The 27,505-nt window shown below is 35.3% G+C and overlaps 3 protein-coding genes across 4 annotated transcripts in view; 1 reads left to right on the forward strand and 2 right to left on the reverse strand.

Annotated features, from left to right (window-relative positions):
• Window positions 1–7,368, forward strand: part of LOC110450329 (D-beta-hydroxybutyrate dehydrogenase, mitochondrial-like) — a 12,038-nt gene extending 4,670 nt beyond the window's left edge. For both annotated transcript variants that reach the window (XM_021497800.1, XM_021497801.1), the window contains exons 3-7: window positions 3,294–3,488; window positions 4,425–4,577; window positions 5,164–5,357; window positions 6,778–7,017; window positions 7,220–7,368. In XM_021497800.1, the coding sequence (XP_021353475.1) occupies window positions 3,294–3,488; window positions 4,425–4,577; window positions 5,164–5,357; window positions 6,778–7,017; window positions 7,220–7,312 (875 nt within the window). In that variant the 3' untranslated portion in view covers window positions 7,313–7,368. The remainder of the gene's footprint in view (window positions 1–3,293; window positions 3,489–4,424; window positions 4,578–5,163; window positions 5,358–6,777; window positions 7,018–7,219) is intronic.
• An 84-nt stretch (window positions 7,369–7,452) lies between these two features.
• LOC110450330 (D-beta-hydroxybutyrate dehydrogenase, mitochondrial-like) lies at window positions 7,453–13,599 on the reverse strand. The gene is made up of 6 exons (XM_021497802.1): window positions 13,169–13,599; window positions 12,652–12,846; window positions 10,252–10,404; window positions 9,335–9,528; window positions 8,174–8,413; window positions 7,453–7,855 (listed from the first exon to the last, which is right to left on the reverse strand). The coding sequence occupies exons 1-6, from the start codon at window positions 13,353–13,355 to the stop codon at window positions 7,766–7,768; spliced, it is 1,059 nt and encodes a 352-aa protein (XP_021353477.1). The 5' UTR covers window positions 13,356–13,599; the 3' UTR covers window positions 7,453–7,765.
• A 2,246-nt stretch (window positions 13,600–15,845) lies between these two features.
• Window positions 15,846–25,052, reverse strand: LOC110450331 (D-beta-hydroxybutyrate dehydrogenase, mitochondrial-like). The gene is made up of 6 exons (XM_021497803.1): window positions 24,808–25,052; window positions 23,988–24,182; window positions 21,431–21,583; window positions 17,303–17,496; window positions 16,730–16,969; window positions 15,846–16,409 (listed from the first exon to the last, which is right to left on the reverse strand). Exons 1-6 carry the CDS (start codon window positions 24,992–24,994, stop codon window positions 16,320–16,322), a joined length of 1,059 nt encoding a protein of 352 aa, XP_021353478.1. The 5' UTR covers window positions 24,995–25,052; the 3' UTR covers window positions 15,846–16,319.
• Between the last annotated feature and the right edge of the window lie 2,453 nt (window positions 25,053–27,505).

A 27,505-nucleotide genomic window follows, 5' to 3' on the forward strand; every position in this document is an offset into this window, starting at 1 on the left:
TATACAGTATGCATTGTATATGTCCTATACAGTATATATTGTATATGTCCTATACAGTATGTATTGTATATCTCCTATACAGTATGTATTGTATATGTCCTATACAGTATGTATTGTATATGTCCTATAGACTATGTATTGTATATGTCCTATACAGTATATATTGTATATGTCCTATAGACTATGCATTGTATATGTCCTATACAGTATATATTGTATATGTCCTATACAGTATGTACTGTATATGTCCTATACCGTATGTACTGTATATGTCCTATACAGTATGCATTGTATATGTCCTATGCAGTATATATTGTATATGTCCTATACCGTATGTACTGTATATGTCCTATACGTATATATTGTATGTGTCATATACAGTATGTATTGTATATCTCCTATACAGTATATATAGTATATGTCCTATAGACTATGTATTGTATATGTCCTATACAGTATTTACTGTATATGTACTATACAGTATACATTGTATATGTCCTATACACTATGTATTGTATATGTCCTATACAGTATGTACTGTATATGTCCTATACAGTATGTATTGTATATGTCCTATACACTATGTATTGTATATGTCCTATACAGCATGTACTGTATATGTCATATACAGTATGTATTGTATATGTCCTATACAGTATGTACTTTATATGTCCTATACAGTATGTATTGTATATTTCCTATACAGTATGTATTGTACATTGTATGTGTCCTATACAGTATGTATTGTATATGTCGTATACATTATTCATTGTACATGTCCTATACAGTATGTATTGTATATGTACTATACAGTATGTACTGTATATGTCCGATACAGTATATATTGTATACGTCCTATACAGTATGTATTGTATATGTCCTACACAGTATGTACTGTATATGTCCTATACAGTATGCACTGTATATGTCCTATACACTATGTATTGTATACGTCCTATACAGTATGTATTGTATATGTCCTATTGTATATGTCCTATACAGTATGTATTTTATTTGTCCTATACAGTATGTATTGTATATGTCATATACAGTTTGTACTGTATATGTCCTATACAGTATGTATTGTACATTGTATGTGTCCTATACAGTATGTATTGTATATGTCCTACACAGTATGTACTGCATATGTCCTATGCAGTATGTACTGTTTATGTCCTATACAGTATGTACCTTATATGTCCTTACTGTATATGTCCTATACAGTATGTATTGTATTTGTCTTATACAGTATGTATTGTATATGTCCTACACAGTATGTACTGTATATGGCCTATGCAGTATGTACTGTTTATGTCCTATACAGTATGTACCTTATATGTCCTTACTGTATATGTCCTATACAGTATGTATTGTACATTGTATGTGTCCTATACAGTATGTATTGTATATGTCGTATACATTATTCATTGTACATGTCCTATACAGTATGTATTGTACATTGTATGTGTCCTATACAGTATGTATTGTATATGTCCTATAGACTATGTATTGTATATGTCCTATACAGTATTTATTGTATATGTCCTATACAGTATATATTGTATATGTCCTATACAGTATGTACTGTATAGGACATATACAATACATACTGTATATGACATATACAGTACATGCTGTATAGGACATATACAATACATACTGTATAGCATATACAATACATACTGTATAGGACATATACAATGTACAATACATACTGTATAGGAAATATACAATACATACTGTATAGGACATATACAGTATGTATTGTATATGTCCTATACACTATGTACTGTATAAGTCCTATACACTATGTATTGTATATGTCGTTTACATTATTCATTGTACATGTCCTATACAGTATGTATTGTACATTGTATATATCCTATACAGTATGTATTGTATATGTCCTATACAGTATGTATTGTATTTGTCCTATACAGTATGTATTGTATATGTCCTACACAGTATGTACTGTATATGTCCTATGCAGTATGTACTGTTTATGTCCTATACAGTATGTACCTTATATGTCCTATAGACTATGTATTGTATATGTCCTATACAGTATGTACTGTATATGTCCTATAGAGTATGCATTGTATATGTCCTATACAGTTTGCACTGTATATGTCCTATACAGTATGTACTGTATATGTCCTATACAGTATTATGTATTGTATATGTCCTATACAGTATGTATTTTATATGTCCTATACAGTATGTATTGTATATGTCCTATACACTATGTACTCATTGTATATGTCCTATACAGTATTGTATATGTCGTTTACATTATTCATTGTACATGTCCTATACAGTATGCATTGTATATGTCATATACAGTATGTACTGTGTATGTCCTATACACTATGTATTGTATATGTCCTATACAGTATGTACTTTATATGTCCTATACAGTATGTATTGTATATGTCCTATGCAGTATGTACTGTATATGTCTTATACAGTATGTATTGTATATGTCATATACACTATGTATTGTATATGTCCTATACAGTATGTATTGTACATTGTATATGTCCTATACAGTATGTATTGAATATGTCCTATACAGTATGTATTGTATATGTACTATACAGTATGTATTGTATATGTCCTATACACTATGTATTGTATATGTCCTATACAGTATGCATTGTATATATCCTCACACACAATAATATTCCAAAACCTGGAAGCAAAAATCTAAGTTAAATGGGGTTTAAAGTTATCTCTATATCAAGTAATAAGTTGTTTTTTCTAAAGGACAATGAAAAAATGTACCATTGTGGTCCAGTGGTCAGCTTTCTGATGGACAGGACCTGGGGTCGATGGTTTTTTAAGCCAATTATATTATTTCTACTCTCCAAAGGGTCATTCGAAACAGAAATAAAAAATGACAAATCTATGTATAAGAAAGGAAATGTTTGTTCATTTAACAGATCGTGCGTAGAACATTTATAATTGAAATCCCATGTTATGATTTTGATAATAGAGTGTATCTAGTTTTGATTGTTTTTGTTTATTTACTTATTTTTGTTTTGTTCAAGATTCCATAAAGCAACATATCTTCCTTCCATTTTCCTTATTTGGCCAACAAACAATTGCAGGAATAAATTACTAAGTGTTGTTGTCCTCTTTTATAGGAAATAAATGTTTACAACGTGGCAATGCATGCGTTTATCGAGCGTATTTAGGTTTTACATTTTATTTGTATCCCTCCTATATTGCATGAAAGGCATATTTTCCCGTAGGATTGTATTAGTTATTATTTCGTTCATAATGCCATACAGGATTCGGGTTCCATGCTGTTGAGCGTTTCCACGATCTTGGGTATACCATAATTGCTGGAGTTCTTAACATGGAGAGTAAGGGGGCCCAGAAGTTACGCAAGAAGAAGTCAAAGCGACTCCACATCGTAAAGCTCGATGTCACCTCTGACACTGACGTAATGGAAGCAGTGAAATATATTCAGAGTAAACGTCTTGGTGAGTTATTGGAATGTTTGTGTTACCTCTGGAACAAACGAAATTGGAGGGGTAAGTTTCTTAGTAATGTCACGTCCACAAAGTGGGAGAGGCGGTACTGACACCGACACTACAAGACAAACTTATAGTCATAATAAAGATATCGACCTTTTCGATCGCACGACGTAAATATCCTTATGTGATCACTTAGGCTACCATAAAACTTGTTAATAAATTTAATTAACTTGCTTGTTTTAAAACCTGATGTTGTAAGTTTGTCCGCCAACTGTCGATATTTTTTCAAGATTATTTTACTCCGATCACGTCAGTGAATACGGAATCAGCCGCATAATGTTAATGATAGGTGGGGAAAGCATGGATGCTATTATTAAAAAATGTTTTTATTTGAAGTCGATATATCTAAAAATGAAATTGAATGATTTCGCAAGGTATTCGTTACCGGTTATGTTTAGCACTTAAATGAATACAGACCAATATGAAAATAAGAAAACCAAAGTAGCATTTGCTTAAGATAATGATCTTTAAAGCGATGCGTAAACAAATACTGCATTGGAGCTCTTTTGTTTGTGAAAAAATCCCGCGTTGTTCCCTGATGACGGCTCCATGTACAAAGTTGTAAGGTAGACGTGTCAGTTATATCCTTGTATGTAAACGACATTTCATCTAAATAGGAAGCTTTTCCAGCAAATGAATTGTGTTTGTCAGGACAATATCATCATATTCAGTATATTAGATGTCATTCCCCCTACCCTGTATGTATGGGCTCATTCGCATTGTATGCGTTATCTACACTATATATAAATTGATAAATGTGCGACATATAAAGTTGTCGGTGCTAGTGATACTTTGAGTCCACATGTCGTTCATACAGAAGAGATACAGCCTATGTTTAAGTATTTACGTTTTACTGAAAGTTCGTGTGATATTTGTATGCAGGACTTTGGGGTGTAGTGAGCAACGCAGGTATAAATTTTCCTGGCGACGTCGAATTGACGACTACTGACCAGTTCCAAAAGGTTGCGGAAGTGAACTTGTATGGTGGTATACGAGTCATCAAGGGTTGTCTACCCTTAGTGAGGCGATCTAAAGGTAATTACAATGGAGGAAGAGTCATCAGACGCATGACAGACTTGTGTTCACTTTATTCTAGGTAAAATTATGCACTGGAGTTATAATTAAACGTCGAACGATCACTTACAGTAGATCATATTTTAAACGATTTGAAATGTATGTTTAACTGAAGAACAAATCAAATGTTACATGTAACACCTAGTTTACGAACACACACACACACACACACACACACACACAATAATATTCCAAAAAAAGTACAAAAATAGATAACAAAGGAAAAAATCTTATTAGTTTTTATTACACCTAACACACAAAACAAAACCTCACGAAACTAATATAACACTTAGACAAAAAACATTAGACATTTGTTTAAATTATCCTCAAATTGTACATAACAGCAATATAAGCATTAGTAATAATTGAAAAAGAAAAACAGTGCCACCATCTCTAATTATTCGACCCGCATTCGCAGATATTCATTCAAACCAAATATTATAATTTTAAGTTCAGGTTTACTGATTTAAACAATATACGTATATAAGCGTGATCTGGTCCACATGTTGCCCCCTACTGTTTCTGTCCGTACATGTATGTGTTGAAGGACGAGTGGTGGTGATTTCTAGTGCACGTGGCCTGTACTCTTGGCCCGGAGAGTCAGCTTACAACATCACCAAACATGGAATCGAAACAATGGCCGACTGCCTTCGTTTGGAAATGAGGAAGTTTGGAGTAAAGGTCGTGGTGGTCCAACCAGGAGATTTTGATGGTGCTACGTCAATAATGAGTCCGATACAGGTAAGAACAACGATAATGTGAATAACAAAGTGCATGTGATAGAAACAGCAATCCAGTGACACAACTAATCATAATGAAATATCGATACCATTATGTCGGTTAGAAAAGTGTCGATAAGCAAATTTCTGGTTTAGTTCGGTTTTTAGCAGAAGGAAATCTAAAGCCTAGTACAAGGATATAGATGCCTAGTACAAGGATATAGATGTATAGTACAAGGATATAGATGCCTAGTACAAGGATATAGATGCTTGACTTATTATTTAAGGAATGACCAAGATTTTGTTTTGGTATATACCGTATATTCCAAAACAAAATCTTGGGCATTCTTTATAATTTAATATAAAAAAGTAGACAAACACGTTGTAAATGCACAGTTAAAGATTTATTTCATTTTTACGTAAACTAAACAATTGCGCTAAAACAAAGCTGCGTTGTAATTTTGCATTCTGAAGTGTAAAAAGTGTCATCAGTTGTTTTACTTTTTAGGTATATACGATATATACCAAAATAAATATTATGGGGGAGATAGGCAAAATTAAATTATAACCGGATAGTCCCCCTCCAACTTAATTTTGTTTTCCTTTGCCTTTCGAGAATTAAGGTTGCAAGTACTTTGTCCGCAACCTGTACTGTTTAAAGAATTGGAAATAATTACAATGATCCACAATATTCAGGATGTAAACATTAGAAATGATATACATAGTAAGTGTATACAACACAAGAATTGCTTTTATACAAAGTCAGTAGTATAGAAAAAAACAGGAAGAAATGATAAATATAGTTTTGTGGTACGTTTGAGCAGATATATGTGACAATGTATTTTATAGACAAGATGTAGATGTTGGTGTTGTAGGTTTTGACGTCAAGAAGGGACAATAACGCATGCAAAACTGTAACAATGTATTTCATCAGGCAATCCGTCGAACTGTTTCTTCAAGATATTAATTACTTTAGATGCACAGATCGATGCACTGATTATTACCATGTCCTGTCATCGCGTTGTTGTGTGGTCGACATCTTTACTTGGGGTCAGTTCATTAAAACAAACAAAAGAATACTTAACAAGACCTAATTTAAACTTAAAATTGATAAAACAAGGGCGGGTTATGAAGAAAGGAACGTAACAACCTGAAACTCACACAGAATAGCTGATCACTGGCCTTCCTTCCGTTATTGACCTGACACAACTGTGTTTTTGCCCGAAAATATTGAGTAGCTTCGTTCGCATTTCACGGACACTTGTCATGTTCGTGATATAAAATGAAAGCTTCAGTCATCTTTGTCGTTGCTGACTTCATGTATTACCCAATTAAACAGGAGATATGTTGCTAGGTGCAGGAACCGCTGGTGTTTTCTGGAAGATATTTGCTTTCCGTTGACGCTGTGATATACATCTACATTCAATGATAATATTTATTAGCTCGAGCGAATAAAACAGGAGTTTGGAACAATGTGGGAAAATGCTTCGGACGAGGTAAGGAGTACTTATGGAAAGGAGTACCTAGACAATATGTACCAGGCGAGGTCGACAAAGATGATTGACATCACTCCAGTATCACCTGACCCTATCACGGACGCCATTCAACAAGCCCTGTTCAGAAGCACGCCGTTCTCGAGATACTTCGTCGGAGGGACAGATGGTTACGTGGACATTGTTGGCGTAAGTAGTGCTGTGATGTTGGACACAAAATGTTTGCTGGCATACGTTGGTCATAAAACAACTGAACACCTGTGATGAAGGTTTAACTACAATACTTGCGATATATTATTTAATAATTTGAGTATTTGCGCATGTTAGATTGATGTCAGATTGTCAGATTGATTATTGATATGAAACTGAACAGCATTAACTATACTTTCAGGTATATGCCAAATTATTCAACATCCTCCCAGAAAGTGTCACAGACAAATTTGCAGAATGGTGGACAGATTGTCATCACTTTTCAAATAAATAAGAAGAAGCAGAAAAGTGTGAAATGTTATAATAAAAACTTCATCTGAAGTAATTTTTTACCTATATTTACATGACAAATCCTACGAGAAGTGTAATACGCTGGGTCTTTAACAACTAGTAATATAGGTACAATTGGAATTATTTATTATTTCTTGGTACAAACTAGTACACGGATATGACCGACACTGCATCCGTCATGATTTCAATGGAACACACAGTCTAAAGCGGAATATTCTTCCATTTTGGTAACAAATAAATCTTTTGATACAAACAAACCATTACACATAATTTTGAATTATTAAAGACGCTTTCTCAAATACAAACACACATTTTTCACTCGGCCGGTAACAGTATAATTTTTATTGTTAATGAGTGTTGTATTTTTACGTTACAGCATCTTTGTTGTCGCTGACTCGAGATTAGAGTCCATTTATGTCATGGATGTTTCTAAGGTTCAACGGGTAAATGAAGCACATCCGGTCATCTTCTCAACGATCCGATCCGAAATAAACTCGGGGAGAAAGTTATAGACCTTCGCCAGAATCTGTAAAGATAATGACAAGTCTTAAAGCTCTCTTAAATAATGACATTTTCACCATAAAAATCTATTTACATCATGTTCATCATAGTTCCTCTATTGTTGTACACTGCTGGAGTCTATGCATTGCATATATTATCGAATTAGGGGTGTAACAGTGAAACATGGTATATATCAGCATATCAAATAAATAAGTTCTAAACGTCCACCTTGCAATACCTTCTAGTTGTGTATGTTATTGATTATTTCACATTAAATGAGATCACTGATAGGGTAACATAGCTCAACAAAATGAAATACAAGTATGACTATAATATGCCTTACCCCGAGTTTGTCTACGAGAGAGAACGACCCCCCTACCAGGTACCGGGCCTGTGGGGTTACGTTGATGAGGGAGTCCTCAATAGCGTTCATAACGGGATCGGCCGACATCTGACGTCCCCCACTTGTCTCTCTTTCCATTCCCTGATAGATAGCGTCAAAATACGAACGTCCGTAGGTCTGCCGAACTTCCTCCGACGCCTTTTCCCACATATAGTCAATCTCCTTCCTCAGGCGTTTCAGCTGGATATGAAAATGTTTAAGCACGACAAAAAACTTGTAGAAATCAGAACAAGTACAAACAATAGTCATATTCAATTTTGTAAATTAATAACAAGTAGAATATAAAATCGATAGCGTCTTATCGGGTTATATGTCATCGACTTTTTCGTAATGATCGTGTAAAGATATGTCCATTTCGTTCTTTATTTGTATTTTTTTTATCAAAGTATTTGATTGTATTTGATTTGTTTTGCATATACATTTAACATAGATGTGCTATGTAATTTGAATTAGTTTGAATAACATTTTTGGAACATAAAACGTAATCATCACAATCAATGGGAAAAACGTTTATTATTCATTCATTCATTCATATCTTTATTCCTCCAAATTTGAAGAGTNAGGTTTATATTATGAATATAGGTTATGATATTGAGCTATGTTGGAAATAGAAGATCTTACATACGTGTCCATGTCATATTGAATTTACTAAACGAGTTTAATAACTTGATATGGCACAAGCCTTAAGCGAGTGTCATATCAAATTATTGAATGAGTTTAATAAATTCAATATGACATGGATACGAATGTAAGATTCTACCTATCACATCGCATTCAGAGTTTGAAAAAAAACACCACTTCTAACATAATTATATGTTATCATCTGACTCCATATAGATCATCAAACTACTCCGATCATCGTATTGGCGTTTCGCGCAGTGCAAAGTAGTTTCAGATTGTTTTTTTTATTAGTAAGGAGCAGTTTTAAACGGAATGAAAATAATTATGACAAAAAAATCGGTAAAATTCATCAAAAATGTAATAGTAAATGTTTTATTACACATGTTATACCATATTTCTGACATGGCTGTATGACATGGTAAAATGGGTCGGTTATGTAATACATAGTCATCTATATGTAATGTCAGATAGTGACTTCACCTGTTCCGGGCTGCTGATAGACGTGGCTCCGTCATACTGTCCGGGTTCTATAACTGCGACCTTGACCCCAAACTTCTTCATCTCGAGTCGGAGGGAGTCGCTCATGGTCTCTATTCCGTGTTTGGTTACGATGTAAACCGAATCACCAGGCCAGGAATATCGACCTTTTACACTAGACATGTTGACTATCCGCCCTGTACAACAGAAAACACACACAAATGAGTAGTTCTAGAAATGGAAAATTCAACGTTATATATTATTATTTTCTCTAATGATAACGGAATCAAATGTCAAATTACTACCTTAACTTGCGAGCAACATTTATGTCTGTAACAACTGTTTAAACTTTAACAGCAGAAGACTTAAAAAATGAGTTTAGTCACAACCGCATTCATGTGGGGAATCGAATCTGTAACCAAGTCTCTCGTAGAAGAATTTGAATCTCGAGTAGAAACATTATAATGTTATTATTTTTATCATTATATTGCTCAAGTGAAAATTTTTACCTGGATTGATCCCAGTAGCTAAGTGCATGTATACTGTATGATTATTGATTTCTAAGGTATTCAAAAAGGTTTAAACATGCAGATTTTACATGTAGGTAATCGAGTGTAAATTAAAAAGTAGCGATTAATGTATAGGACAATAAATAAACGTTCTCATTTTTTAATAAAGTGAAAAATAACAACCTGGTTTGAAATCTAAATTCAGTATGTATACTAAAGAATCTTTGTAGTTTTGGTTACTTTCAGGACAATGTAACGTAATGACATGTATTTAGTGTTGTATTGTTATCATTTTTAAGCTAAGACACTCTGGACCGCGTCCTTATACATTTACTCTCCCTAATCAAAGCTAGAACACTCTGGATGACGTCCTTCATTCAGACCTTCTGATCACAGGAAGGGAACTTATACCTTTAGACTTTCTGATCATAGGGAGAAACGCCTTGATGACCCGGATCATGCCATAAAGATTCACCTCAGCACATCGCTTGTATTGGTCGACAGTCGCTAACTCAACATCAGCGGGGAAATCTATTCCAGCATTGTTGACAATGGCCCATAGTCCTGATTCAAATACGTAAGCAAATTTATGTTATGACATAATAACTCAGCAAATAGATACGACTGGTGACCTATAACCCCCCTAGTTTATACTACCGGTCCTTTTGGTTTACATGTAAACAAGTTATCCTGACCAGGTCACAAAAGGGTTCATTATAAATCACCTCTGATCCGATGCAGCTTAAACGTTAGTATGAAGATGTCATCAAAGTAAACGTCTAAAAAAGTTCTAGGTACTTAAACAATAATACTCAATAAGGAACAAGCTAGGCATTTACTCATTATATAAGTGTACATATCGATACACTTATTTTAAGAAAAGATGAGGAGCATTGATTACCTACATTGACGTGCTGTCCAAGAAAACAATGATATATAAATAGATAGAAATTCCTTCGTATTAGAAAAATAATAAAACTAATAGGTTCTAAGCAGGTAAAAAGAATAAAACCAGCACTCGCCGATTACCTGATAGAAAATAACGTCGCAAAATGAAGTTATAGTAGACATAGATGTACTACGGTTTATATAAAAATAGAAATGATCAAGAAAATACGGAAATGCCAACAAAACCGTATTCGGACTTAAAACCGATAAAATGAGTGTTTAATGATCTTTTATTCCTTATGCCCGGCGGCCCATAAGTTGCATACGTATAATATATACAAATAAACGAAGATTGAATTGTTTACATGCTCAAATTAAACAATATCAAAAGTAATCCTTTAAGTCACATGATTTTTTCTTTTCTTAAATGCAAAACGCAAAATTTCCCGTTTTATTTAGTTCTGTAACATTGTTTACACTTAAAAGCTGAACTAACTTGAATACACTAGGTTTTCAAAAGTAATATTTCTTAATATATCTTTGACGTTTATCTGAATAAAATGGGCATTTTAGTAAAAAATGGAGTTGATCTTCAATTTCGATTCAATTCGGCATGTACACATTCTACCATGTCTCGAAATATTATCATGTCTGCCTTTCTCTATGTTAAGATCATGAGATGATAGTCTTATACTTGATAACACATTTTCTGTACTGTGAGTAAATATTTTTACATAAAAAATACTGTAAACAAAAATAACCAACAAACTTTTGATATACGTAACCACGTCATACTTGACTAATGTACACTTTTCATCTCACTACCATCCCATAAATACGCTGAATTCTTTGTTCTAAGCAGGCGTTTAAGACATACTTTTTTGTATTTTTCAACTCCAACCAATACTGCAAAATGTTAACTTTTCTTTCAATGTATTAAGGGAACCTTAACCATACACTCACTGTTGTCAGTAAGGGACGGTGCCTTACAACTTTAACAGGCTTTACCAGCACCTCTCGAAAACCTTACATCACTCGAACCATTGAAAGGAGAATTGTCTCCCTTACTTCAAGGGAACCTTTAACCTCCTATTGCTAAGATTGAGGGCTTTGAAGTGTCGTGTTCAACATCTCTCCATTAACATAGAGGATTGGTGTCCATCACCGTAATTTCCTGAAATCTTCCGTTATCACCATGTGATCATGAGTTAACCTCCGGTGCCCGTGTTTCTTGGTCAGTGTATGCTGTTATTCAAATAACAAGTACAGACCGTGCTTGTACCAATACACTCAAGCACACTTCCTCCACAGCGTTCGTGATACTCTCGAATTATATTCAGTGTGTAGACGTGATAGTCAGTGAAGAATATCGTGACTTTAACAATTATACAAATACATCTTATCCACGTTTATTTGGGATTAAGTTAAAAAGTCCTACAACAATGTTCCAGTTTTATAACTGTGATAGAAAGATGAGAACAAACAAAATACGGATAATCAAGACAAATATTACAAAATTTTGAAAACCGTCACGACATAATTCCAATGTACAATAATCACAGGTGCGCTATGTTATGTTTCAAAGTATCAAAAGAGACCGCTCGTGGAAAGGGAAAGGGTTTGATATAAGTTGTAAAACTTGTGCCCAATTCCATTGCTATGTAAAAAAAAAGGCAATAAAATATGTTTAAAACAAAACCGCTCGTGGAGGCCGGTATCATTTCGACGTTTTTATTACGAAATTCACCAGATAATTGTTCAAGCGTATAGCAATAACGAATTGTGTTTGTTAGAAAGTTCGAAACAACATATACTTGTACCAAATGACAGATGCACTTTGTGTTGCCTGCACTGCATGTATATCGTATGACTTGTAATATTCCAATATTTAATATTTAATTCACATTGGGGAATGGATGATACCTGGTCCGGTAGATCTTACGAACGTGAGAGCTTGTTCGACGTCATCGTCTTTAGTAACGTCAAGTTTGATAACATGAAGCCTGTCTGACTGGCGTGCTTGTAAAGCCTTGGCCCCCGGGCTCTGTTCACTGAGGACGCCGGCATACACTGTATACCCCTTGTCATCGAGTCGTTTGGCGAGATGGTGACCAAATCCTTCAGAATAGGTAACCAATATTGAGTATCGACATTTCATGTAAATGATACCCTTCCTTTACTACCGATACACTAATCACTTCACAGGACATTGGTACAACATTGCCAAAGGATATACGTTGTCGTTATGACATTGCGAATATAATTTTAGTTACAGAAATACTATTTTTTATTAATAATTTGATTTGTGAAATTGTCAATATATAATTGTACAGATAATGTAATGATATTGTCCATATTTATGCAAATATGTACATATATATATATATATATAATTATTGACATTGTCAAACCATGCACATTTATAACCGTTTATTCTTACCTGTATCACATCCTGTAATGAAAACACCTTTTCTGCCTATGTCCAACCTACTCCTTGAGGTTTTAATGATCGGTCTCAAAGCAGAGTAGACCAGCAAGATGGCCAGCAGAGAAATCCAGTAGCTATACACAATATACACGTTAAGTAATATAAAACAAAAAACACAAGTGTTGTCAAACGCCAACATGGTGAAAATGAAATACAATACTACTTCCGCGTAGTAGGTCAAAGATAACACAGATCCTGCTATATTGACAGATTTACACACATGTAAACCACTTCATAAAACAACAATACTTCTCGTACACATTTTACACTTTTGTGTGTATACACTTCGCTGGTCATTTGTTTGATGAAGGTAACAGTGTACATATCGTAGTAGTCATCGAAACGTCACATCGAAAATTTGATTGTGTAGAAAGAACTTTTCATAATCCATACTTACCAACCTGAAGGAAATGTTTACAAACAATACTTCTGATATAAGTACAATACATACGAAATTACAAATAGATATGTGCACATGTCATACTTATTAAAACAATTTAAATATATTTTAGCTGCAGAATACAACCTCAAAATCTAGTAACATCAATGATAATTTTGATATCCCAAAACTTAACATAAACTCTGAAAATAATATAAAAATAAATATAGACACATGAAATGTATTGAATGAATTAAGAGAACAAATGAAAACAACCTAGTGTTTTACAGAATTCAGAAATTAATATGACCATTCAATGAACTCAAAAAACAAAATGAAGGAACACTTTAAGGTTTCATTAAGAACATTGCTAAGATGTTGCGTTTGTCATTATGTTATAACTATATAATGTATTACTTATTGAATTACCATATAGACCTGTATGTATGTAAACAACGATATGATAGCTATAGACCCACATCTATAGTACCGGTAATAAAAATATAAATCCCTTTTTATATTGTTTACTTTGTTATAACTATATAATGTATCACTAATTGAATTACTCTAGAACTGTATGTATGTGAACAACGATATGATAGCTGTACACCCACATCTATAGTACCGGTAATATAACTTCAAATCCCCTTTTATATTGTTTACTATCTTATAACTATATAATGTATTATTAATTGAATTAATAGAGACCTGTATGTATGTAAACAACGATATGATAGCTATAGACCCACGTATATAGTACAGATAATATAACTATAAATCGCCCTTCATATTGTCCCAAATATCCGTATTAATGGCTCCGCTCCGCATCGCCAATTAAATGTCATTTCCGATGGTTCAATCGCGATATAAAGCCCAAATCTCAAATATCGGAGGCTATCCCATAGCATGCTATCCCATAGCATTATACTTTTAAAATCATTCGTAAAACTCCCACTATATGATCATTTCAATAAGCCAGTATCAGTGGATGATACTTCCGCCTGTTAGAAAGGAACATATTCATTAGACAATTTGCTCATGCTATCCCCAAATCAAGTATCTGGATCCTGAGTATTTTGACATTGGAAGGAGATATGTTCAGACTATAAGTAAAAGAATCGTCAGTAGTCACGTATTTAATCCCAGGAACATTATCTAATTCAAAAGATCAATATTTAATATCCCAGGGCTACAGGTGTAAAATACGTCAGGGGTATGTGCAGTCAGTGTACTATTATAAATCATATTTCTACACCGGGTTCGAGATAAAGTTTTATGATGAGATGTTCTACGTCTTAAAGTGTACCCTTATGATTTCACGCTTCGGAAATACTCATATCATGCAGTTACAGACTTAAAAAATGCAAACGTCGTGATTACCTTCGTTTCCGAGATATTGCGTTTTTCTGAAAAAAAAACCCACCTTTGACTCAGCAGCGATCGCCTGGATATGGATGGCTCACATCTTTGACGTCACAAGTTCTACGCTGTCAAAACAGCCTTAATGGAATATACCGGAAAGCTTCTGTCGTGCTTTCGATATGCGATCTTTTTAGCTATATATAATATATGTTCCGTCGTCACTTACTTGTAAAGATAATATTTAAGTGCTATATACCGTTAAACGACTATTTTTTTTAATGATGAAATGCGTTCCTATTGAGCAGGCAAGCGATGTCCTGTATGCGGGTGTCCGAGCACATATGCGGATGATATCTAAACCGTGTTTGTACATAATTCGTTAATCTAATACTGTAAATAAAACACCCCTTATTAAAATACAATGTGTCCCTTTATACAACACGAAGCAATCGATTATAATTTGAGTCAATCCACCCCTATCTGTACAATATGAAGGTATATACACGATTGAAATGGACAAAAAAGTGTATTTGTACATTCATGTATGCTCAAAGTGTGCAGCAACCCGTGTACGTTTACTCCAGTTATAAAAAAGGAATCATTGTGAATAGATATGTACTATTTGTGACATTAGTTGTCTTGTATCGTTGCATTAAGAACAGAGGTATTGGGAGAGGATAATTTCCATATAATATAAATCTTATTCTTATGCAATCTATAGAATTTAGGTAGTCAACAAATGCATGTCTTTCATTTGAACCACATGCTAAATAAACACATCAATTTTAAGAATCTTGCAGAGACGGAACCTGTCCGTTCAAGTCTCACAAATTAAAGTAGTTTATCACTGAACCACATGATTAGACATATAATGTGCATAACATGGTCCAGCATGACTTGCGTTGTTCCTGACTTTCATCAGTCGGTTGATGCAGTTGTACTGACTGTGGTCTGCATCCTACAAATCCTACGAATACTGTTAGGCGTTGAGTCTTTTAAAATCTAGCAAAACAGGTACAATAAGATTTATTTATTATTTCTTGGTAAAAACTAATACACGGACATGACCAACACTGCATCCGTCATGATTTCAATGGAACACACAGTCTAAAGTAAGATATTTTCTACCCTTTTGGTATTAGATAGGTTATTCGATCAGAAAGAAACCAGTACACATCGTTTTTAATGATTAAACATGCCTTCCCAAATGCAATCACACATTTGCACTAGGCCAGTACGTATGTGTAAGCTTATCAATGGACACTCTCGATTGCAGATGAGTGATATAATTTCACGTTACTACATCTTTGATGTCGCTGACCCGAGATTAGAGTCCATCTATGTCATGGATGTTTCTAAGGTTCAACGGGTAAATGAAACACATCCGGTCATCTTCTCAACGATCCAATCCGAAATAAACTCGGGGAGAAAGTTATAGATTTTTGCAAGAATCTGTAAATATAATGACAAATCTACAAGCTCTTTTTCATAATGACATTTTCATCTAATATATCCATTTAGATAATCTGCATCATAGTTCCTTTATCGTATCACACTGATGGAGTCTATGCATTGTATATATAGGCGATTGGGAATAAAACAGAGAAAAATAAAAGATATCCAAGAAGCATATCAAATAAAATTCGCAACAGACATGCTCACTAAATAATACTGCCAAGTATGTCATTGATTATTTGACATTAAATGAGAACATTAAGAGGGTTACCTAGCTGAATCAAATGAAATATGTGTATAATTATGATAGGCCTTACCCCGAGTTTGTCTACGAGAGAGAACGACCCCCCTACCAGGTACCGGGCCTGTGGGGTTACGTTGATGAGGGAGTCCTCAATAGCGTTCATAACGGGATCGGCCAACATCGTACGTCCCCCACTCGTCTCTCTTTCCATTCCCTGGTAGATAGCCTCAAAATACGAACGTCCGTAGGTCTGCCTAACTTCCTCCGACGCCTGTTCCCACATAAAGTCAATCTCCTTCCTCAGGCGTTTCAGCTGGATATGGAAATGTTTTAACACGATAACATACTAGTAGAAAACAGAACTATATCAAACAATTGTCATATTCAATTTTGCAAATTTTGCAAGCAAAATCTGAATTCGCTACCATCTTATCGCTTTATATGTCATATCTACTCTAATCGTGTACAGATCTGTCCATTTTATTCTTTATATGTAAACTCTTATCAGAGGAATAAAATTGATTTGATTGGATTTGATTTACATTTACAAAAATGTACATTTAAACATAGTTGCACTACGTAATTTGAATTAGTTTAGAGTTTGTAATTTGGAAAAGATAACGTAATGTCAGATATGTGACGTCACCTGCTCCGGGCTGCTGATAGACGTGGCTCCGTCGTACTGTCCGGGTTCTATAACTGCGACCTTGACCCCAAACTTCTTCATCTCGAGTCGGAGGGAGTCGCTCATGGTCTCTATTCCGTGTTTGGTTACGATGTAAACCGAATCACCAGGCCAGGAATATCGACCTTTTACACTAGACATGTTAACTATCCGCCCTGTACAACAGAAAACACATACAAATAAGTAGTTTTGGAAACGGAAAATTCAACGTTATATATTATTTGTTTCGCCCATGATAACGGAATCAAATATCTAAATACCAATTAAAAAGCATTGTGTCAGTAGCGACTGTTTAAACATCACTTTTAGTAGTATACTTATATTTTAATAGCATTTGATTTAAAACACCAGTTAAATCACAACCGATAACATGTTGGCCATCGAATCAGTCACCAAGCCTTCGTAGAAGTAGTATCCCAGGAGAAAACGTCCCTAACCATAGCTAGAATACACTGGATGGCGTCCTTATATTTCCTCTCCCTAACCATAGATAGAATACACTGGATGGCGGCCTTATATTTACTCCCCCCAACCATAGATAGAATACACTGGATGGCGTCCTTATATTTACTCTCCCCAACCATAGATAGAATACACTGGATGGCGTCCTTATATTAACTCTCCAAAACCATACCTAGAATACACTGGATGGCGTCCTTATATTTACTCCCCCTAACCATAGATAAAATACACTGGATGGCGTCCTATATTTACTCTCCCTAACCATAGCTAGAACACACTGGATGGCGTCTTTATATTTTCTCTCCCTAACCATAGCTAGAACACACTGGATGGCGTCCTTATATTTACTCTCCCTAACCATAGCTAGAATACACTGGATGGCGTCCTTATATTTACTCTCCCTAACCATAGCTACAATATACTGGATGGCGTCCTTATATTTACTCCCCCTAACCATAGATAGAATACACTAGATGGCGCCCTTATACTTATTCTCCCTAACCAAAGATAGAATACACTGGATGGCGTACTTATATTTACTCCCCCCATAGATAGAATACATTGGATGGCGTCCTATATTTACTCTCCCTAACCATAGCTAGAACACACTTGATGGCGTCTTTATATTTACTCTCCCTAACCGTAGATAGAATACACTGGATGGCGTCCTTATATTTACTCCCCCTAACCAAAGATAGAATACACTGGATGGCGTCCTTATATTTACTCTCCCCGACCATAGATATAATACACTTGATTGCGTCCTTATATTTACTCTCCCTAACCATAGCTAGAATACATTGGATGGCGTCCTTAAATTTACTCTCCCTAACCATAGATAGAATACAATGGATGGCGTCCTTATATTTATTCTCCCTAACCATAGATAGAATACACTGGATGGCGTCCTTATATTTACTCTCCCTAACCATAGCTAGAACACACTTGATGGCGTCTTTATATTTACTCTCCCTAACCATAGATAGAATACATTGGATGGCGTCCTTATATTTACTCTCCCTAACCATAGATAGAATACACTGGATGGCGTCCTTATATTTACTCTCCCTAACCAAAGATAGAATACCCTGGATGGCGTCCTTATATTTACTCTTCCTAACCATAGCTAGAATACACTGGATGGCGTCCTTATATTTACTCCCCCGAACCATAGATAGAATACACTGGATTGCATCCTATATTCCCTCTCCTTAACCATAGATAGAATACACTGGATGGCGCCCTTATATTTACTCTCCCTAACCAAAGATATAATACCCTGGATGGCGTCCTTATATTTACTCTCCCCAGCCATAGATAGAATACACTTGATTGCTTCCTTATATTTACTCTCCCTAACCTTAGCTAGAATACATTGGATGGCGTCCTTAAATTTACTCTCCCTAGCCATAGATAGAATACACTGGATGGCGTCCTTATATTTACTCCCCCGAACCATAGATAGAATACACTGGATTGCATCCTATATTCCCTCTCCTTAACCATAGATAGAATACACTGGATGGCGCCCTTATATTTACTCTCCCTAACCAAAGATATAATACCCTGGATGGCGTCCTTATATTTACTCTCCCTAACGAAAGATAGAATACCCTGGATGGCGTCCTTATATTTACTCTCCCTAACGAAAGATAGAATACCCTGGATGGCGTCCTTATATTTACTCTTCCTAACCATAGCTAGAATACGGGGGATGGCGTCCTTATATTTACTCCCCCGAACCATAGATAGAATACACTGGATTGCATCCTATATTCCCTCTCCTTAACCATAGATAGATTACACTGGATGGCGTCCTTAAATTAACCCTCCCTAACTAAAGCTAGAATACATTGGACGGCGTCCTTAAATTAACTCTCCCTAACCAAAGATAGAATACCCTGGATGGCGTCCTTATATTTACTCTCCCTAACCATAGCTAGAATACACTGGATGGCGTCCTTATATTTACTCTCCCTAACCATAGATAGAATACAATGGATGACGTCCTTATATTTACTTCCCCTAACCATAGATAGAATACACTGGATGGCGTCCTTATATTTACTCTCCCCAACCATAGATAGAATACACTTGATTGCGTCCTTATATTTACTCACCCTTACCATAGCTAGAATACATTGGATGGCGTCCTTAAATTTACTCTCCCTAACCATAGATAGAATACAATGGATGACGTCCTTATATTTACTTCCCCTAACCATAGATAGAATACACTGGATGGCGTCCTTATATTTACTCCCCCTAACCATAGATAGAATACACTGGATTGCATCCTATATTCCCTCTCCTTAACCATAGATAGAATACACTGGATGGCGTCCTTAAATTAACGCTCCCTAACTAAAGCTAGAATACATTGGATGGCGTCCTTAAATTTACTCTCCCTAACCATAGCTAGAATACACTGGATTGCGTCCTTATATTTACTCTTCCTAACCATAGCTAGAATACATTGGATGGCGTCCTTATATTTCCTCTTTTGATGACCATTTGTATATCCTTTTATCAAAGACTAGAGCCTCTATTTTGTCCCTTATTTTTAAACTTTCTTAATATTTTTTACCGAAAAGAGTTGTGAATGTGGAGTGTCCTTACATTTACACCTCTGCAGTATAAGTAGGAAACCTGACATTTAGACTTTCTGATTAGAGGGAGGGAACTCCTACCTTTTTACTTTTGATCAGAGGGAGGAAACTCGAACCTATTGACTCTCTGAATAGAGGAAGGGAATTCGTACATTTAGACTTTCTGCTCAGAGGGAGGGAACCTCTAAATTTAGAATTTCTGATTAGAGGAGGGAACCTCTTACGTTTTGACTTTCTTATTAGAGGACGGGAACTCGTACATTTAGATTTTCTTATCAGAGAGAGGGAGCTCGTCCCTTTAGATTGTCTGATTAGATGGGGGTAGCCTCGTACCTTTCGACTTTCTAGTCTGAGGAAGGGAACTCATACATTTAGACGTTCTGGTCATAGGGAGGGAACTCGCCCCTGTAGACTTTCTGATAAGAGGGAGGGAACTCATACCTTTAGACGTTCTGGTCAAAGGGAGGGAACTCATATCTGTAGACTTTCTGATTAGAGGGAGGAAACTCATACCTTTAGACGTTCTGGACATAGGGAGGGAACTCGTACCTGTAGACTTTCTGATTAGAGGGAGGGAACTCATACCTTTAGACGTTCTGGTCATAGGGAGGGAACTCGTACCTGTAGACTTTCTGATTAGAGGGAGTGAACTCATACCTTTAGACTTTCTGATCCTAGGGAGAGAACTCGTACATTTAGACTTTCTGATTAGAGGTAGGGAACACGTACCTTTCGACTTTCTGATCAGAGGGAGGGAATTCGTACCTTAAGACTTTATGATCAGAGGGAGGGAACTCGTACATTTAGACGTTCTGATCAGGGGGAGGGAACACGTACCTGTAGACTTTCTGATTAGAGGGAGGGAACACGTACATTTAGACTTTCTGATCCTAGGGAGAGAACTCGTACCTTTCGATTTTCTGGTCAGAGGAAGGGAACTCGTACCTTAAGACTTTATGATCAGAGGGAGGGAACTCGTACAGTAAGACTTTCTGATCCGAAGGAGAGAACCTCGTACCTTTAGACTTTCTGATCATAGGGAGAAACGCCTTGATGACCCGGATCATGCCATAAAGATTCACCTCAGCACATCGCTTGTATTGGTCTATAGTCGCTAACTCAACATCAGCGGGAAAATTTATTCCAGCATTGTTGACAATGGCCCATAGTCCTGATTCAAATACGTAAGTACATAAATGTAATGATATAATAACTCAGTTAATACACGTGTATATATGACTGGTGATTTATAGTCTCTCTAGAGTATAGTTAGGCATGTACTCATTATGTTATCCTCTTTAGAAATGCAAAAACAAAGTGTACATATCGGTACATTTTAAAATATTTAAGATCACGAGCATTGATTACCTTATTTGCGTGCTGATATTGATCATTTAGATATTTAGAAATGCCTACGAATAAAGAAATAGATATAACAAAAAGGGTCCCAATCCAGGTTAAAAAATAAATAAAACTAACAACCGCCACGTAACCAATAGAAAATAACGTCGCTAAATTAAGTTAAAAATAAATCACAGTGCAGTCGACTATCAGAGCAGTCGACTGTCGCCGCCTATTACAGTACAGTCGACTATCGCCGCCTATCACAGTACAGTCGACTAGCAATGACTATTACAGTACAGTCGACTAACGCCTATCACAGTGCAGTCGACTATCGCCGCCTATCACAGTGCAGTCGACTATCGCCGCCTATCACAGTGCAGTCGACTTTCGCCGCCTATCACAGTGCAGTCGACTATCGCCGCCTATCACAGTGCAGTCGACTATCGCCGCCTATCACAGTGCAGTCGACTATCGCCGCCTATCACAGTCCATTCGACTATCACCGCCTATCACAGTACATTCGACTATCATCGCCTATTACAGAGTAGTCGACTATCCCTTCCTATCACAGTGCAGTCGACTATTACTGTCTTTCACAGTACATTCGACTATCACCGACTATCATAGTGCAGTCGACTATCACAGTCCAGTTCACTTTCGCCGCCTATCACAGTACATTCACTATCACTGTCTATCACAATACATTCGACGATCACCGACTATCACAGTACAGTCGCAGACTTACAGCTGTGTGTAACGTCTTTACACGAGGTTACAAATAGTGATACTATGTAAAGCGTTCCTTTCGATAGGACAGCTTCACTTTTCTGACACCCGACTGCTTAGTGACCTTCACGTCAATTGTTAAAGAGACTTGATGTGGAGACAATATCCTTTCCATGTAAATGAGCATCAGCCTTATACAATGTACCACATTTCCTTTGGCAACGACCATATACAAACCGTTGATATTGGTCACCTAGAACTATATAGCATCGTTTGAAATATGAAGATTCCTTGGTCATAGTATTTTATGAGTTCTCAGCCTTTTAGCTGCTGTAATGAACGGGTCCAACACGAACTCCTCATTAGTACTTTGATAACAACCTCCGTATATCTATATAGGAATCTTGTCACTTTTCAACTTTACAGCTAGCTCTACCGTTGAATGGCATGACTAAGAGTGAAGCTATCAATCATTCTTATTTCAAACCTTGTGTAAGTGAACTAAGAATCTTTCAACATTGACAGTTCCGCCAAAGCTTTGGGGATCATTCCGCTTCCTTTGTGCAGTGACTGTTTTAGGCTAAACAGTATCTGTAAAATCAAAGGTCTCGGTAAGAGACGGTGCCTCAAAACCTTCACAAATAGTACAAGCACCAATCACAGACCTTACATCATTCGAGACCTCGAATAAAGTGTCTAACTTACTACAAGAGAACCCAGAAACTTTGTTGTTTAGATCAAAACACTAATGGCGTTGGAGTGTCGTGTTCAACATCTCTCCCAAATGCTTCAATCACAGTAATTTCCTGCAATCCTCCGGTATCAGCATGTGACTAAATCTCACCTTGCCGTGCTTCTTGTTCATTGCACGCTGTTATTTAACTAACAAGTAAGACAATGCTTGTACCAATACTCTCAATCACACTTCCTCCACAGCGTTTGTGATACTGTCGAAATACTTTCTGTGTATAAACGTGATAGTCAGTGACGAATACAGTGACTTTGACATTTATTCAAGCAAGTATAACCCATGTTTATTTGGTATAAATTTAAGTTAAGAAAATCCTACAACTATGTACCATCAATTGTGATGAAGATATAAGATCATACGACATACACAGATAAAAAGACACGTATTCAAAACCATGACAACATAATTCTAACGTGCAATAATAACAGGTACGCTATGTATATGTTATGTTAGGGAACCCGCCTCTTACATCCGATACCGTTCGTTTGAAAACAGAAATCATTTCAACATTTTTATTAAGATATTCCCCAGATAATTGTTGCACTATAAAGCAATGGTGATCTGTGCTTGTTTGAAAGATCAAAACAGCATACGCTAGTATCAAATGAGTGAATTTAACTAACACCGTATTACAATGCATGCATATATTTGAAAAAAGTAGATATAAGAAAAGGAGTTATGACTTGTAATAGTCCATACTTCGAAAATCGTATTTATATTTAATTTTGAAGTCACATTAGGGAATGGATTATACCTGGTCTGGTAGATCTTACGAACGTGAGAGCTTGTGTGACGTCATCGTCTTTAGTGACGTCAAGTTTGATAACATGAAGCCTGTCTGACTGGCGTGCTTGTAAAGCCTTGGCCCCCGGGCTCTGTTCGCTGAGGACGCCGGCATACACTGTATACCCCTTGTCATCGAGTCGTTTTGCGAGATGGTGACCAAATCCTTAAGAATAGTTAATCAATATTGAGTATCGATATGATACACTTCCATTACTAAGGATACATTAACCATCTTCACAGCAGAATGTTACTGCACTGCCAATGGATATTTGTTAGAGAATAAATATTTAGTTAAAGTAATAATGTTTCTAATACATATATTATTTATCTATTCTATTTATGACATTTTCAATATATAGCTATACGAGTGTCGTAATATCATGTATTACGTAGACCCTCGAACCAGACATGCACACCCTTACGCATTCAAACACATATATGCTACAAAGGGCACCTACAAATATTCATTCTTCCCACACACAATAACACAGTGTACTCTCCTTTCCGTAGCAGCAGTACAACGCACAACACTCGAGGACTTCAAGGCACACATACCCTATGCAGCCTGTAAAGCCCTCAAACATTAGTACACATGCCAGCTTTTATCTTTTATCTTATACCCTGCAAAAAACGTCCAAAATAACTAATCACTGTAAATAATCCCTCTTTCACGCCAATGTACACATCTATTGAATGCAGCCTTTGTAAAAATAAGAAGTATACATATATGTATACATATAATTATTGACATTGTCAATCCTTACAAGTTAATAACCGTTTGACCTTACCTGTATCACATCCTGTAATTAAAACACCTTTTTGGCCTATGTCCAACTTACTCCGGTAGTTTTTACTGATAAGCCTTAAAGCAGAGTAGACCAGCAAGGTGGCCAGCAGAGAACTCCAGTAGCTGTATACAATATACACGTTAAGTAATATAAAACAAAAAACACAAGTGTTGTCAAACGACAACATGGTGAAAAATAAATGCAATACTACTACCTACAACGGAGTATGTCAAAGATAACACAGATCCTCCTATATTGACCGAGGTACTAACATTTAGACCACTTTATCTCACTAACAATCTTCTGATAAGTACAATAGATATGAAATTACAAATACACATGTACACCTGTCACACTCTATTATCATAAACAAATTATTAAATCATAATGTTTCAAATTATTGACATAAATTCTGATAATGAGATAAAAACTATATAAAGACATTAGAACAAATAATTGTATTTTTTTTTTTAAAGAATTGAGAAATTAAAATGACCGCTAATTAATAATATCCAATTAACTGTTAGCATATATACAAGAAAAGGAACCCTTTAAGGTTTTATAAAAAAACATAGCAAAGATGTTGCATATGTCATCTCAGCGATAACGTTACTCCGTTATATTGCTTCAGAATTGTTCGAATATCTGAACAATTAAGAATAAGAACTAGGTTCAAATTTATAAGTATACACCTATTTTTCATTACTTTTTGATTACACAATCCTTTTTCCTTTAGCTTTGTGTCCTCATTATTTATTTTATCATACATTTCTTTGTTAAAATATTAATTGCCAACAATTCAAAACAAATATAACAAAGACTATTTCATGAATGGGTTTCATGAAGTGGTGGTACACTTTTTTATCAATATCTTAATTGGCAGGTAGTCAACAATCTTAATCACTGTGTCAACACTTCCAAATAACATACCAACATCGTTTCTGTCGGTGGTGTTAGCTGATATGAATAAGCATGAACATAACCAGTGTATACGAGTCAGAAGAGGATAGTTGTTTTCTTTTTAAACAAAGAATTGTTTTGTGCAAAATATTCGTTTTAATTGCTCCGCTCTTCATCGCCAATTAAACGCCATTTCTGATAGCATAATCACGATACAAAGCCACAAATCTAAAAATATAGGAGGAATATTCCATTATCATAACCATTTTAATCATTCGCAAATTTCCCAATTTTTGATCATTTCGATTCACCAGCTCAGTGTATAATCTTTCCGCGTGTTAGAAAAGAACATTGTCATTAAACAATTTGCTCATGAAATCCCAGAATCCAGTACCTGGAACCTGAGTATTTATGACATTAGAAGGAGGATTGTTCAGACTACAAGTAAAATAAGTAATGAGAGTTATATGATACATTTGTTACAGATTAAACCCCAAGCAATATTGTGTAATTCATAAAGATCAATATGTAATTAACTATGGTTAAAGATTCTAAATACACCGGTAATATGTGCAGACAGGGAATTATTATATATCATAAAAATGTGCTTATGACAGCCTTTCTACACCAGTTTAGAGATAAAGTTTCATGATGAGATGTTCTACGTCTTAACCTCTTAGACCAGTGATAACGTCTATAGCTTCTATCTGTACATATTCTTACAGTTTCAACTAGCTAATTGTGCAGTTTTCCTGAATAATGTCTGCATATTTATGAATTGGTCTAATATATAAAAGTGTTCATACTGTTTTCCTGTCAGGTTTACGTTTGTACATTTTCGTTCTTACATTAAATCTTTTAATATGCTTTTGAATAAATCTTTTAAATGTGATAACTCTAGACTAGACCTTTCTAATGAAAAAAAAAATCCATGGTGATTTGATAAACAAAAATAAGAGGTTGGTAAATGATTGTGGTTTTTTTTGCAGCTAATGCTAGCATTGGGATTATAACTTAAAATTTGATCCATGAATGAATGGATCAATGATCATTTTCATCAATAAATATCGTCTGTAAATAGCGCAGTGTATGTACTTATATTTTGAATCATTTATAAACAATAACAAAGGAAAAAATAGAACCCTGAGGGACACCAGCATTTTCAACATTTTAAATCAATTTCATTTTTTTTTATATAACTTTTACATCAAAAATATATTACTTCTCTATTAACGCTTACACTATGCATGCTTAATTTGTCTATTTAAACACTATATTTAATTTCATTAAACGCGTTAATTTAACAAGTAAACTACAGCATCAAGTATTATAACAAGTAAACTATGGTGTGAAATATTATTTAACAAGTTACATATAGTTTAATCTATTACTGAACAGGTTAACTATGCATCAAGATTTTTTCTAGATCGATGCATTCTGTCGACCATTAAACAAAATATGCCTATAAAATTATATCAAAAAGCCGATGTCTGAGATGTCCTGATGCCGTTAACATAACCATAGATGTAACTTGGACTGCATGCTTATTTTCAGTAGTTTTAAAAATTATTATTGACAAATATTGTCATCTCAATATAAACCTATGACAAGTGTGCCACATTATCATAGATGTTACCTAGACTGTATGTTGATTTACACTATTTTCAAATTGATATTGACAAAACAATCATCTAAATACAAAAGCTACATGTATGACAGGCGTGACACATTGCATGTTCATAATCACGAATTTTCCATCCTCTTTAGTAAAATCATCCAAGCTTCCCCTGCTTATAGA

The sequence above is a fragment of the Mizuhopecten yessoensis genome, unplaced genomic scaffold (genome assembly GCF_002113885.1).
Source record: "Mizuhopecten yessoensis strain PY_sf001 unplaced genomic scaffold, ASM211388v2 scaffold5181, whole genome shotgun sequence".
NCBI classification, from domain to species: domain Eukaryota; kingdom Metazoa; phylum Mollusca; class Bivalvia; order Pectinida; family Pectinidae; genus Mizuhopecten; species Mizuhopecten yessoensis.